A 15,830-nucleotide genomic window follows, 5' to 3' on the forward strand; every position below is an offset into this window, starting at 1 on the left:
TATCCCCATGTTTCGTTCGCTAATGAACTCGTCCAGGGATACCTCGGGTAGAAGAGGGGGTGGTTTTAGTTGGTAGGTGACCTGGCAGGGATGTCCGAAGGGGGCCCTCTGTCACTTAGTTCTGACACCGTGCCGTCGGCGTATGTCTCTGGTTTGGTTGAATCCAACAGTACTAGGGACATCTTCCCTAGTCGATTTACGAATCTTTCCACCTCATTCCAAAAAAAAAGGTATCCTAGCCACTAAGCCACTAGACCAGGGGTGGGCAAACTTTTTTTAGTAAGGGCCACAAAATGTTTTTGGTCTATTACCGAGGGCCGCAATATTTTAACATGTTCGAATTTTTAACTCTACTTATTTTGTTTAAAGCATGGGGGGGGGGGAGGATATGGTTTGAAATCAACATTTCAAGCACATTTTTCTAATTTATTTTTAAATTAAATAAACATATTCGGTATAATTCAAAGAATATTCAAAAAAATTTCAAGACCAAATATTGAAAAATGAGTCAACGGTGGCAAATTTTTACAGACACCTCCAAAAAAGGATTTTGCAGTAGACAGTAACAAAAAATTCAAAAATATTTTATTACCTTATGAGTTTATTGAGGTAACGCTATCGTTTTTTTAAAATTATTTTTGAGTTTTTGATATCACTTCTTTTTTGTAAAAAAAGGGCGCAAAACAAACTTATTTATTATTGTTAAAGAAAAAATATCTCGACAGCATTACCTCACGTCTAAGAAAATCTATAAAAAATTTCAGGTGGATCTATCAAAAGGCTTTCGAGTTGTAATGTCCACCGCCTTTGAAAAAGAGGTTTTGAGAAAAACGCGTTTAAAGTTTTGACAACTTTTATTTTCAATTTCTTTTTTGTCTGTCAAATCGTAAAGTGATGAACACCTAAATATGTTTTTGAATCGTTTTGTATGTTTTTATTTTTATAACGATTTCCAAAATGGAAATCGAAACGCCAAAAATTTAATTTTAAACTTAAATCGTGGTTTATTTTCTGGTTGAATGTAAACTGGTACCAAATCAATTTGAACTAAAAAATGATTTCTTAGTAGTGGTAATGAAAAATATATCTTCAAAATCTTTAAAACAATTTTCAAATTCCGTCAGCAAATTACAAAGTATTCATAAATTTTAAACTTATTTTATGGTACATTATTTAATAATTTTAATGAGGGAAATAATTGAACGAATTCTTGCTTTTTTGTATGATCAATGAATAGTTTGAGTTTCATTTTAAAAGTGTCATTTTGCGTTCAAAACTTATAAACTTAGCAAATTTGTCGCTGTTTTTCATTTCTAAAAATAAAGCAATTTCCTCCCCTAATTGACAGCATATTTTAAGAACCTTTTCTAAACTTAACCATTGAATATGATTGTGGTATAAGACATCAGTATGTTCTGTTTCTACAACTCTTCCAAAAATGCTATGAATGCACGATGATTTATTCCTCTTGAACTAATTAAACCAAAAATATTAGTAATAATTAAAATGACGATGTCTACTTGCAAAACGTAGTTGCACAAAACCTGCTGATGGATTATGCAGTGACAAAATAATAAATCATGTTCTGGAGATTGTTCATGAACGTAATCTTTAAGTTTACAATATTTGCTCCTCTTTTTGGTGCTCCATCAGGTGTTACACTTACTAGGTGGTTACGAGTTAGTTTAAAAATTTCCAAACAGTTTCTAACTACTTCAAGAATATCGTTTCCATTTGTTGAAATTTCATGGATTTCATTGAGAGAGCTGACAAAACTGTGCCGGAAACCCAAAGAACTGACCGCGTTATTTTGAAAATTTGCGCAAAAATCACCCGCTGCGAAAGTGTTAATAGCTGTATTATCTATATTTAATTATTAATATAAGCAATAATTAAAAACAATCTTTAAATGAAAATAATTCACTTTTTTTTTGCGGGCCGCAAAAAAATGTCTAAAGTGCCGCATGCGGCCCACGGGCCGCACTTTGTCCACCCCTGCACTAGACCATATTCGCGATTAAAACTGAATATAGAGGGTAGGTCGAATGCAGGAAAATGGTCGATATAAATGGTATAAACAAACATTCAATTGAGAAAAAAAAAACAATACCGATTTGATTTAAAATATTTTAATGTACCCTAACAACACAAAACATTCCAGGAATGTACTACCAAAGTTCTATCAATATTTGAATGTCCTGGACATTTAGGGAACATTCGGTAAACATCTGTTTAAATTATTCCTGGAATGTTAAAATAAGACATTCTGTGAACATACTACCAATGTTCCTATATTTTAAGTTGCCAAATAATAAATATGTGTATCAGATATAACATTACTTATAACATACCAAACAAACTAAGTGACATTTTAGGCCTACAGTGCAATATGTCAAATGTAAAAACTTAAAGAGTTTCCTAAGTTCAATTAACATTTTATACAATATATAGGTAAACATACAAATGTAATAAAAATTATTACAAAACCGAAGAGAGGCATTTATATTTATTTCTTTTGCGTTCATTTTTTATTTGTGCATGGCGCTTAGAGAGGGCATCACGATGGCATCACGTGACTAAAAACGACCAACGAACGACCTCACTTCGGCAATCTTGGCATCTTGGCCACCTTGCCCGGCGTTGTCGTGCGTGGCGTGATCGTTGTTTGTTTTATTTGTGCTTTTTAAGAATATTTTTTTTAATTCGGATACTTTTAAAGTATTATTAACATATTGCATAAAATGTGTCTGTCCTGTCCTCAACGCAGTTGGAGCAGCAAATGTAGATCTTCAGGAATAATGTTTCAAAGGTTGGTATGCAAATATTATGTAAACAAAGGCATGCCCTGTATTTCAGAAAATAAATTAATACTGTTGGTTCTGGTTTTCTTTACGGGTAGACGGATTACAGATATGAAATTTATACCAATGAATTCTGTTTCACTTACTGATAATTGGTCATATCCATTTATTATTTTAATAATTGTGAATAAGCCACAAACTACAAACTTCGCTTATTCCTAACTAAAATAGTAAATAGAGATAATAACAAAAGGATTATTTGTAAAATTAAAATAATTCTTCTGTTTGCTCTTTTGCTAATGTATGCGTTTATAAACAGGATGGTAGACCACACACTATAATATGTAGTACCAACTAATGAATACATAGAATATTATAGTCGGTTCGCTAAACTCAGTCTCAGTACTACTGAGTCTCAGACACAACTGGCTAGTGATTTTAGTAAATAATTTTGCCAATTTCGTAAAATTGGCAAAAAAATAATAACTAAATAGTTAATAATTACTAAATAGTTAGTAATTTTGGCAAAATTGGCCAAAAACAAAAAATTACCTACTAAAATCACTAGCCAGTTGTGTCTGAGTTTGGGGAACGACTATACTAATAAACAATTTCTAAGCTGTTTTATAATATTTTGTGAGTTCGTTATCATATCTTTTATTTAAAACTAAAATTTGTTAATAATGCTTTTTTTTTTTAAGCCTTTTTTCTATTCGAAATGTCGAATAAAGGCCTCTCCCATTTCTCGCCATTCATCTCTGTTGTGTGTGAGGCGTTTCCACATTGGTCCTGCGACTCTTCTGATGTCATCGCTCCAGCGCATTTGAGGTCTTCCTCTTGGTCTCTTCGCTTCGTACGGTCGCCAGTTTCCAACTTCCTTGCTCCATCTACCATTTTCGAGACGTTCGTTGTGTCCAGCCCATTTCCATTTTAATTTAGCCGCTTGTTCCACGGCATCCCTTACTTTTGTTTTGTTTCGGGTTGCTTCGTTTGTTTGCCGATCTATTAGTGAGATACCAAGCATCTGTCGTTCCATGGCTCTTTTGAGTTTTTCTAATCTTGTCCATGTTCATTTTTGTGAATGTCCAGGTTTGAGCTCCGTAAGTGAGAACGGGAAGGATACAAGAATCGAACACTTTGGTTCGAAGGTATTGTGGTATCTTTTTGTCTTTTAGTATATATGAGAGTTTTCCGAATGCAGCCCATCCCATTCTTACTCGTCTGCTTATTTCGGTAGTTTGATTTTCTTTGTTTACCTTGATATTCTGACCTAGATATATATATTCTTTTACATGTTCCACTTTTGTTCCTTGGATGGTTATCGTTGGTTGATCATCTTTGTTAGACATTAGCTTAGTTTTGCTCAAGTTCATTTTTAGTCCTTTTTTTAAGGATTCTCTATGAAGCTCATCGATCATCACCTTCAGTTCTTTCCAGCTGTCGGCTATTAGTAATGCATATATTTTGTATTTTTAGCTTTCCAGAAGATCCTGCGAAGAAGGCATGAAGTATAGATCTGATTTGTTAATAGAGGAGTATGTTCAAAACATTTTTTAGAAAAAGATATTGACAGAACTTCACTTTCATCTGTTCGTTTGAGAGACTGTGCTGTTCCAATAGCTTATGTCACACAGGTAATATGCTTAACCTAATTAATAATACAGTCCGTACAATATAGATACTGTTGCAATTCATTAGAGATTTTGCACCTCTTATTTTGCAATTCCGTTATGGTTATCGTTATACTATGTCTGCGCAGTAACGAATATATGATCCGTTATGAAACATAAGGGATTCCGTAATTTACGGAGGTTTAAAGTAGTGCTTATCGTTATCATTATAGTAATGGTTAAATTGCTTTGTTGCCAGAATGTAAAAAATCAGTAAAATTACATTTACATAGATTCTAATTTTGATGACTTATAAATTAAAATATCAAAAACTGTTCAAGTATATGCTTAAAATTACAATAACGTTGTGAAGTGAGGTTACGTTTAAATAACGATAACGATGACACAAAAAACCTACTTGACAGGCTGCAAAAACTCTGCTTTTTAACGTTGCCATAATCGTTATGCTTAATAAAGTTAACCATAGCGGAGCCAAAATCAGCGGTTATTTTAAGAGGTGCAAAATCTCTCTAATATCTACATCAGAGATCTAAGTTGACATTGTTGCCCAATTACAAAAAATTTTTGAATTCATTTTAAGTTAAATATATCACATAATTATTGCGAAGTAGATTATACAACAAAACAGATTAATCAAGTTTATTCAAATGGGAAATAAGCCACAATTTTACCTAAAAATGATTTTATTAACGTTTCGACGCCCAAGTCGGGTGTCGTTGTCAAAATACAAAATAATATTAAATAAACAAAAATGTTGTTGCTTAGTAAAAAATTCTTCTAATAATTTATTTAATCTGACTCATTTATATCGGCAATTCAGACACGTATTATACATTTTAAAGTAGACGACTTTAAAAATGATATTGCCAATATTGATGAGTTGCGTTCCTGGGACGACTTTAAAATGTATAATACGTGTCTGAATTGCCGATATAAATGAGTCAGATTAAATAAATTATTAGAAGAATTTTTTACTAAGCAACAACATTTTTGTTTATTTAATATTATTTTGTATTTTGACAACGACACCCGACTTGGGCGTCGAAACGTTAATAAAATCATTTTTAGGTAAAATTGTGGCTTATTTCCCATTTGAATATACTTGATTATAAAAATGCCACAAGAAAATAGCTTCAGAAAAACAGATTAATATTCAATGTAAATAAATAAAAACATCAGAAATAGAAAACAAGAATTAAGTTATAATCTTATGTTATAGTTATTAAGGTACCAAGGGTATTATAAGGATAATAACGCTTGAGGTCAATGGTGTATTAAACAAGGGCCTTCGGCCTGAGGGATATACGTTGACCGAAAGCGTTATTATTATAATACCTGTGGTGCCTTCAACGTTTAATGTCTGACTAAATTATTCTTTAAATGCGAAAAATTTGAATGAATTTTGAATTAATTAGTTTTTAAATAAGTACATTTACCAGTAACAGTAGTAACGTAATTGTGGTAACCATAGTTTTACTTAGGTTGATATTTGTCAACTTGACAGTATCTAAGTCGTTATTTAAATTTAATGCCCAAGGGCATTATTTTTCAAAATAACGCCCTAGAGCGTTATATCGTACTTAACAGACTTCGAAATAATGTTATTATTTGTCAAATAATATACCAGTCGGCCATTAAAGTAAATAATAAAAACAATAAATATAATGAATACTAAACAACCGAAAATGTGACAATGCACTTTTTGAGAACTCTGAGAAGGCCTTCTACAGAAAACTCAATTCCACCGTAGAAAGTGTCTACAAGTCTTACCCAAGCCAAGAAGAAATTCATGAGTTTTGGGGAAATCAACTTTCCACACCAGCTGCTTTTAACCACAATGCTGGCTGGATGGAAGATACGACGCACAACTGTCACCACTACGTCACTGCTAACTACGAACCATTCACGACTGAAGAAGTCTCAAATGTCATCAAAGAGCTTCATAACTGGAAATCTCCTGGACCAGACGGAGTTCAGAACTTCTGGCTTAAAAAGTTTTGGAGTATTCATGAGTGCTTATCAACATTAATTAATCATGTTATTTCTAATCCGCAGGAATTACCATCATTTCTAACTCAGGGAACTACTTATTTAATACCCAAGGATCACAATAACACCCAAGATCCATCCAAGTACCGCCCAATTACTTGTCTTCCAACTTTGTATAAATTGGTCACATCCTGTGTAACCCGGCGTATCTACCAACACTGTGCTCTAAACAATATCATAGAACCTTAACAGAAAGGATGCGCTAAGGGTTCCATGGGTTGCAAAGAACAGCTTATCATCGACTCAGTCATTTCTAACCAGGCATTCACTAAAAAAGGAACCTTTTTACTGCTTTTATTGACTATAAAAAGGCCTTTGATTCAGTACCGCATGAATGGCTAATAGATATATTGAAAATATACAAAGTAGATGATAACATAGTGACCTTTTTAAGGCATATAATGAGAGATTGGAAGATTAAAATTCACCTCCAAATACCTGGTGAAAACAATATCGAAACCGAAAATATCGCAATCAACCGGGGCCTATTTCAAGGAGACTCGTTGAGTCCATTGTGGTTCTGTTTAGCTTTGAACCCCCTTTCCCAGCTATTAAACTCCACTGACTCAGGTTTTAGCATTAAAAGCAATAATACTGTGGTAGCGAAGCTCAATCATCTGTTGTATATGGATGATTTGAAATTAATGGCTTCCACTCGAGAACACCTAGAAGAGATGCTAAAAACTGTAGAAACATTTTCTAATGATATTAGTATGCAGTTCGGTCTAGACAAGTGCCGTGTTTTGAATATAGTCAGAGGAAAGGTACAGCCCGGTGGATTCGATATGCAAAATGGCCAGAACATCGAGGCCATGGGCGACAACGATATGTACAAATATCTTGGAGTAAAGCAGGCGCGGAAAATTGACCATAAGCAAATGAAAACTGAGATAACTACTGAGTTTATAAGAAGGGTAAAACAGCTGCTTCGTTCACAGCTTAACAGTAAAAATTTGTTTAAGGCACTAAACACCTACGCTTGTTCCGCGCTTAGCTATTCATTTGGTATTGTTAAGTGGACAAAAACGGATATAGAAAATCTTCAGCGAAAAGTACGAACACACCTCACAAAAGCACAAAAACACCACCCTAAAAGTGCAGTAGAACGAACGACATTACCCCGGTATTTAGGAGGAAGAGGACTTATGGATATAGGTGAGCAATTAGATGAACAAATTGCTAATTTAAGAACTTATTTTCAGATGCAGGCTGAGACATCTACTCTACATCGCGCTATCTGCACAGTAGATGACACAACACCGATCAAACTGAGGGAAGCAGAACTGCGCATAAACCACCTTACTAAGGACGAAAAAGTGCGCGCCTGGATGGGTAAACCTTTGCACGGGCGACATCCCAATGAGGTCAGCCAAGATTATGTCGACAATATAGCGTCGAACTACTGGTTGACATCAGGAAAGATGTTCCCTGAAACGGAGGGTTCATTACTGGCCATTCAGGATCAGGTTATACTAACCAGAAACTACCTGAAATATATCATCAAAGACCCTCAGGTTCAAAACGACAGATGCCGATATGGATGTCAAGCCCAAGAAACCATCCAACATCTTACAGGGGGCTGCCAGGCATTTGCTGCAACTGAATACAAGGAACGGCATGACGCAGTGGGAAAAATCCTTCATCAAGAGATAGCTGTCAAGCTGGGACTTCTCCAAACGGACCATCTCCCGTATTATCAATACGTCCCTGAGAGTATGCTTGAGGATGGCAACTACAAGCTATACTGGGACCGCACTGTGCTCACAGACCAAACAGTGGCACATAATAGACCAGATCTCGTACTAGTTAATAAATTAACAAGACAAACAACACTAATTGATGTGGCGATACCTAACAACAATAATCTACGTAGTAAATTCACTGAAAAGATCGCCAAGTACAGAGATCTAGAAATTCAAATACGAAGGCAATGGAGAATGCAAAGTACCCAGACGATACCTATTGTTATGTCTACTACTGGAGTCATTCCGAAGAACCTCCTCGAAAGCATAAAAAGGCTGGGTCTAAATGAACATCTTTACAAGACCATGCAGAAAGCTGTACTACTCGCAACGGCCAGATGTGTACGAAAATTTTTGGGAGATACACCTGCATACCAAGTCACCTAGGGCTCGACAACACGGAAAGAGTCCCACCAGAGCTCAATCCTTTTGATACCGTAGGTATCTGGGATGAGTCAATTTTCCCCTTAGAGGGAGTGTGAGCCGTATGGCTAAATCTGGATGAATACTAAATACTTATTTGTTTGTGAAAAAGCTATTTCTTTGTGGCTTTTTTGTAATTAACTATTCTAATGGGGAAATAAGCCACAATTTACTTGAAACAATAATTTTATTTAGGTTTCTACTACCACATCCGACGTCGTTGTCAAAATACAAAATGTTCATTATTATTATTTTATTTATTAAATATTAATTTAATATTTATTTTTTTATTATTTATTGATATTATTATTATTACCTGTAAATAATATTTCTTCTGATTGTTAATTGTAAAGGATAGAAAAATTACCTTTTATTTTATTTTCTTTTAGAATCAGCCGAGAGAAGTGGTCTACAAAAAACCAGGAAGGAAATGGAATATGTGGCTATGAAAAGCAAAAGAAAGGTTTACAAAGCAAATGTGACACATTTTTTTATAATATTTAGGAATGTCAGTAAATTACATTAAAAAAATGTATGAAAAGATTTTTTGCAATAAAAATGTTTATATTTATCAAGGATGTATTATTTGTTATGACCACACATCGTCAGTGATGTGACAATACCTCCTATCTGTTTTTTCATGAGATTTGTAAGATAGACTAAAACTTGTTTGGGCCACCTCCTGTTTTCATATATTTTTTGACTTGTTTTGCAGTAAATTCAATTATCTATTTACTACAAAACAAGTCAGAACTTACGTATGAAAACAGGTGACCTTAAAAATGTTTTTCGTCTCCTGCACACCTCATGAAAAAACATATAGGAGGTATTGTCACATAACTGACGATATATTTCAGAGAATGTCTAAAAAATATACCATGAATGTTCAAAGAATGTTCGTAGACATTCGTGGAATGTTCCAACAAGACATTCAGTCTAAAAAATATACTGTGAATGTCCAAAGAACATTCATGGAATGTTCCAACAAAACATTCAGTCTAAAAAATATACTGTGAATGTCCAAAGAACATTCATGGAATGTTCCAACAAGACATTCAGTCTAAAACATGTACTGTGAATGTCCAAAGAACATTCGTAGACATTCATGGAATGTTCCAACAGAACATTCTAAGAATATTTAAAATGATGACACAACACTTTCCTGGGACTTTCCAGGGACATTCGTGTGCATTTGGGGACATTCCAGGAATGTTTTCAATGTCCTGTGAGTACCTTCTAGGAACATTCCTGGAATGTTTTGTATTATTAGGGTACCTACTCATAATGCTGAAATTTACTAAAAATTTCTTAATAGTGACCAAATTCAATTCAAATTAACAATTTTCTGGTTTGTTTATACCACTTATAGTAGTTTAAATTTATTCCACCAGAGGTCAGATACTTTGTTTTTAATCGCGAATTGGATGTGAGGTGTGGTGATATTTGACATATAAGTAATAGTGCAACAATATTTAAAAAATTACACTTTTATAAAAAAGTACTTTTTATAATACCACGGTTTTGTTTGTGTATATAGGACACAATATAAAATTATTAGCTACATTTGAGTCCAGGTTTCTTTACCCGTGAGTCATTAATACCTGGCGAGATAAAACACATACTTTTTTATCTAGCATCATTGTCTCCCACGCATGAAACTAAAGACAAACTAGATACCGCTTGTTATTAAGTAAAGACACGTGTTATTTTTATAAACGCTCTACACTCCGTGTTATTTTTATAAACGCTCTACACTCAGTACATCGAAAAGGTATAGGTACAAAAAAGACGCTTGGGAACGTTTTCAAATTTTAAGTATAATTTGTGACGTTTCTGGTTTGTTTACTTGCCACTGTCAGCTTGCTGGATTTTTGCTGTTTTTCTGTTCTGTTTTTGCATTTAGAAGTTATTTATACATTAATATAATATGTTATAATGTTATTATAACATGTTATAACATGTTAAATAATATGTTATAATATTATAACATAATTATGTATATTAAACAAACCGTTGTTGCCACAACTAATTTTATACTGGAGTTTGAAATTCTGTGGTAAGTGTATTTTATTTTGCCATTAATATTTTATTTTATTTTCAAATATTTATATTATAACAAATATGTATTTAATATCGCTAATGATAAAAAGATGAAGTTTTCGATCCTAATAGCATTATTAATAATATTTAGAAAATATTAAAATATTAGACGAAGACGAAGTAGTTTTCAATCCTAATAGTAAATTATTAATATTGAAAATATTAAAAATATTACTAAAAGATTTTTAAATTGAAAACTTATTGGTACACTTTCCTGGTGACACCTCCAAGACTTCTACAATTTGCAAGTCAAATGGATGCTGCAGTGAAGACGAGAGGGAAGGAATCCTACACTATGCAATTCACATCCCCCGTCTGCAGCTGGTAAAGTTCCAACGGAAAAATGCACCTAGTTACTCTACGGAGTAATACGACTATAAAATAAAAATGTATACCATTTTTATTCAGTTGCAATGCGAAGGCAAAACAATCTTACTTTTTAATTAGAATACGGAGTGCAGTCCAGTCCCTTGAATCGCGATTTTCGGCTCTTATTGGAGCCTTCATCGGAAAGAACGTAGGCACTGTTCTCCATATTTTAACTTATTCGTATCGAGAGGTTTTCCCACCCATTGCAACTATCATCACTTCAGTTGCAATGGGTGGGAAAACCTCTCGATACGAATCAGTTAAAATATGGAGAACAGTGCCTACGTTCTTTCCGATGAAGGCTCCAATAAGAGCCGAAAATCGCGATTCAAGGGACTGGACTGCACTCCGTATTCTAATTGAAAAGTAAGATTGTTTTGCCTTCGCATTGCAACTGAATAAAAATGGTATACATTTTTATTAAAATATTACTAAAAGATTTTTAAATTGAAAACTTATTGGTCCATTTCCTTGGTAACACCTCCAAGGCTTCTAAAATTTGCAAGCCAAATGGATGCTGAAGCGAAGAAGACAAGAGGGAATTCAAAAAACTTACAATTCACGACCCCGTCTGTTCAGCTGGTAAATTCCAACAGAAAATGGACCTAGTTACTAGAAGGAGTAAAGACCAATATAAAAATAAAATAAAAATTTTATTTTTAATTCAGTTGCAATGCGAAGGCAAAACAATCTTACTTTTCAATTAGAATACGGAGCGCAGTCCAGTCCTCTGAATCGCGATTTTCGGCTCTTATTAGAGCAACATCGGAGAGAACAAGCCTGCGTTCTCTCCGATGAGGCTCCAATAAGAGCCGAAAATCGCGATTCAGAGGACTGGACTGCGCTCCGTATTCTAATTGAAAAGTAAGATTGTTTTGCCTTCGCATTGCAACTGAATTAAAAAATAAAATTTTTGTTTTATTTTTATATCGCTAATGATATTAACCTTCCGATGACCAACCTTTTTTTGTTACACGGATGACCAAGGGGATCAAAAATGACCATAAGTCAAAAATGACAATTGACAAAAAATTAAGTTGTTTTAAGAAATAAAATAGTGTATTCGTAATATAAATGTTACTATTGTATCAATAAATGATAAATAAACATTAGTAAAACATATTTTTAATTACAACTGAACAAAAACAGTAATCATCATTCTGATCTTAGAACTAAAGAAATTTTAAAATATACACTAATTTACGTCGCCATACTTTTAACAAACAACTTTTTTCAATATTGTGATGTTTCTTACATACAAATCCACATAATAGACAGTATTTACTTAATATAAAATTGAAACATGAAAGGCCAAAGGAGTTCGTGTCTTTGACCCCAAATCAAAAAAAATTTTTTTTCGTAAAATATAGGGAATTTTTTTTATTACAAAATATGAGAGGATCTAGAATGATATTAAAGTTGAATAAAAAATAATGAGTTTAAAATTGAAAATATTTCTGAATTTATTAAATAAAAACATGCATTGGGGTCAAAATTTACCATCCTTAGTCATCCGAAGGTTAAAAGAATTCATTAAGCTGCTTCAAATGTAACTGTACCAAAATGTAATTCTGTACCAAAATTTTAAGTTTTATTTATTTGATAACCCACGTTGTGTCACAAACGTAAGTATATCTGGCCTTAAGCTCGGCAATAAAATTGTACGAACAAATATTACAAGAAAAGCTGAGAAAGATAATCGATCCAACATTAGCAGAATCTCTAAGTGGCTTTAGAAAAGGAATAAGTGTGCAAGATCATATCTTCACTATTAAACAGATCATTGAGAAAACGAAACTCGGAAGAGGAAAAGCATATTTTGCGTTTATAGGCATAGAAAGACAAACAGATATCTTATTGCTCTTTTTTGTAATTTAAAGAAAGGAAGACCATATTGAAGATGCGACTCGAACAAAGAAAAATATGTTATTTTGTGGAAGGGGCTAAATTGAGTTCATTCGAAACAGATCTTATTGCATAGCAAGCTGAGGATAGTTTCTTACTTAACACATCGATATGAAGGGACCATTTAAGGTTGCTATCTGAAAATTACCAAGAAATTTTACAGAATCAACGGTACTGATCTGGCTGTTATTAAGAGGTAAGGGTTGAAGAGCTCCTTATAGGATAATGCTACTATTTTATCTACATTAAAGGAGAGTAAATTAGAATCGGACCAGGTTGGGCTGATTTAATGAAGCAGAGCTATACTCACTGCTTGACCCTTGACTCGCCGTTCCACTGTGTTTTTATCCTAGTTTGATCAGATTGGTTGATTGAGCATATTCTAGTGTAAAGAGCAGAACCATTTGAAATTGTAAAGTACGTTAGCAATAAATAATAGTTAGAGTTAGCTTTCATCAGAGAGGGTATAGATGACCTTCTTGGAATGAATCAAAACAAACCCGACTGCTAGAGTATCGAATTAAAGCCAAACAAAGCAATACGGGTGCAGTGGCGGCATATGCTTATGTTTATATTACAACAAGCGAAAGTTTTAATTTAATAAAATTAAAAATAATATTAATAGACTTGGTCTGAAATAAACTAGTGTCTGATCGGCCTATGGAGGAGCGGTACGGCAAGGGATAAGGGCTTGCGGCTTGGTGATACTCCTCCATAGATCCCTACCGAAGGGCGTTGACGCCTAAGAACGGTGTACAGTGGAACCTCGATAAGTCGGATTAATCGGGACCGCGTCCAATCCGGGTTTACGAAAATCCGGGTTTACGAAAATCCGGGTTAACCGGAGAATATGGTAAAAAATAATAAAATACAGTATACTTACAGATAAACTCAAATGTAATTGCAAAAACATGAAATAGATATGCACAGTAGTAAAATACATAGTAGTTAATAACAAAACAACTTACTTGTTCTCATGTTAACCCCTACTCCGTATATAATAGGGGCTGGTATTCCATTAACAATTGTTGTGTTTAATTGTCCAATGCAAGCTAACGTTAAATCAATTTCAACCAGCTGTTTATGAAAGGCATCCATAATGTTGTAAAAAAGTTCTTCCGAATAACCCAGCCTATCTGAAAATCCTCCAACTAACTGTAATTCAATTCTACCACCTGAATAACCCACAGCCAGTTCTTGAATTTTTTCAACCATGGCTGATGCAGCCTCATGTGTTCCTATAAAATAATATTGTTTGTATCAATTTATGTCTGATTTTTTAACAGGTTGACTGCCACAAAAAAATATTTAAAAAAGTCCATGGTGCCAAGTTAAAAAAAATGCATCTGGCAAACAACTGAAATACTCCCGTTGTTATGAAGAGAAGATTCGGGAAAACGTAACAAAAAATCGGGTCAAAAAAATAGTAACTTACTGTGACACTTGTGAAGGTCAACCACACCATTGTTTAGATTCTTTTAAGAAACATTCCAAATAACTGATAATTTTTAATTTCTTTCATGTTCTTATTTAACTTTTGTATGTCATTTAGTTTGGAATAATTAATATTTTTTACATTTTTATATTCTTTACTCAAAATAAAGACATGTCAAAATTTCGATATCATTTCAGTCTCGCCTAATCTGCCAAAATGAAAACTGATATGTATATGCGACGACTGTATGCCACATCGGTCGAATTCTGCAATAAAGCCGCTTCTCTATACGACCTATGGCAAAACAGGAACCATATCACAGACTGTATCAAATCGGTCGTATACGACCGCTGTGGCATGAACTACTTATTAAACTGTCGGTTGTATATGACCGCCTGGCAGTCAACCTGTTAAAACTAGTAATTTCCAAACTGTATAACATGCATACATAAAGCGCTTACACACGTTCTGACCTGACCACCTGACACGATGGAACTCTCTGACCATTCTTGTCGGGATCAGCTCTACAGACATCCCTACCAAACTACCGACAAGATGTTAGTAACCAAGTGCCTAGCACATTTTTTTGAATTGCAGCCTAGGTACAACTTTTTATTTCGCATACCAATATATGTTTAAGTGTAAGCAAATTGTTTTTTATTTATAATTTTCTTAAATGTGCTTAATGTAAGAAATAAAATCTTAATGCCTTAAATTTCTTAATTTTTGAAGTGAAAACTTCTTTAGGGACGTTGTGCGATTTTTGGGTAGTGGAAAAAGCATTGAATTCGCGACCGTCATCGCGACCGTCATTGCGACCGTCATCACTTATGCTATATATATATATATATATATATATATATATATATATGGATGTGGAAAATGTATTGAATTTGCGACCGTCATCTCTTCGCTGAAATAAATTTTGTACATATATAAATTATGTGTATGTATACATAAATAGCATAGGGCATACGCATCGCGTATATCGTATATGATATAGGTATAGCACTTCTTTTAGGATGGGGTAAAAGCATCGAGCTCGTAATTTATATACTATAAGAAGTTTTCACTTCTGTCTGCACTCCTACGAGCGCCTTCAATTATTTTTTTAAACTTGTGCATTTGTAGGTTAAAGAATACGGAAAAACGAAATAACCAACGTATTACCAATATGGTAAATGGTATACATAAAATTACATATTACCTAAGTACTATACTTACATTTTTTCTACACATAATGTTTTAAAATTCTAAAAATAGCAGAATATTAAACAGATGGCTCGATATTGGAACTTTTGGCCCTTAACACATGTGAGAAAAGATACCTGATTCAGTGCCGCCCTCGACGTTCTCGTGAAACGACATGCATAGC

General features: G+C 33.8%; 1 protein-coding gene and 1 long non-coding RNA gene across 2 annotated transcripts in view; one reads left to right on the forward strand and one right to left on the reverse strand.

Moving 5' to 3' along the window:
* The window catches only part of LOC126883695 (protein N-terminal asparagine amidohydrolase-like), a 36,405-nt gene that overhangs the window by 2,998 nt on the left and 17,577 nt on the right, over positions 1-15,830 (reverse strand). Inside the window, exon 2 of the mRNA XM_050649358.1 lies at positions 13,989-14,258. Coding sequence (XP_050505315.1) covers positions 13,989-14,258 — 270 coding nt within the window. The remainder of the gene's footprint in view (positions 1-13,988; positions 14,259-15,830) is intronic.
* Positions 461-9,217, forward strand: LOC126883704 (uncharacterized). Its single transcript, XR_007697718.1, has 2 exons — positions 461-4,435; positions 9,036-9,217. It is a non-coding gene; the product is annotated as an uncharacterized LOC126883704 (long non-coding RNA).

Source organism: Diabrotica virgifera, chromosome 1 (assembly GCF_917563875.1).
Source record: "Diabrotica virgifera virgifera chromosome 1, PGI_DIABVI_V3a".
NCBI lineage: Eukaryota > Metazoa > Arthropoda > Insecta > Coleoptera > Chrysomelidae > Diabrotica > Diabrotica virgifera.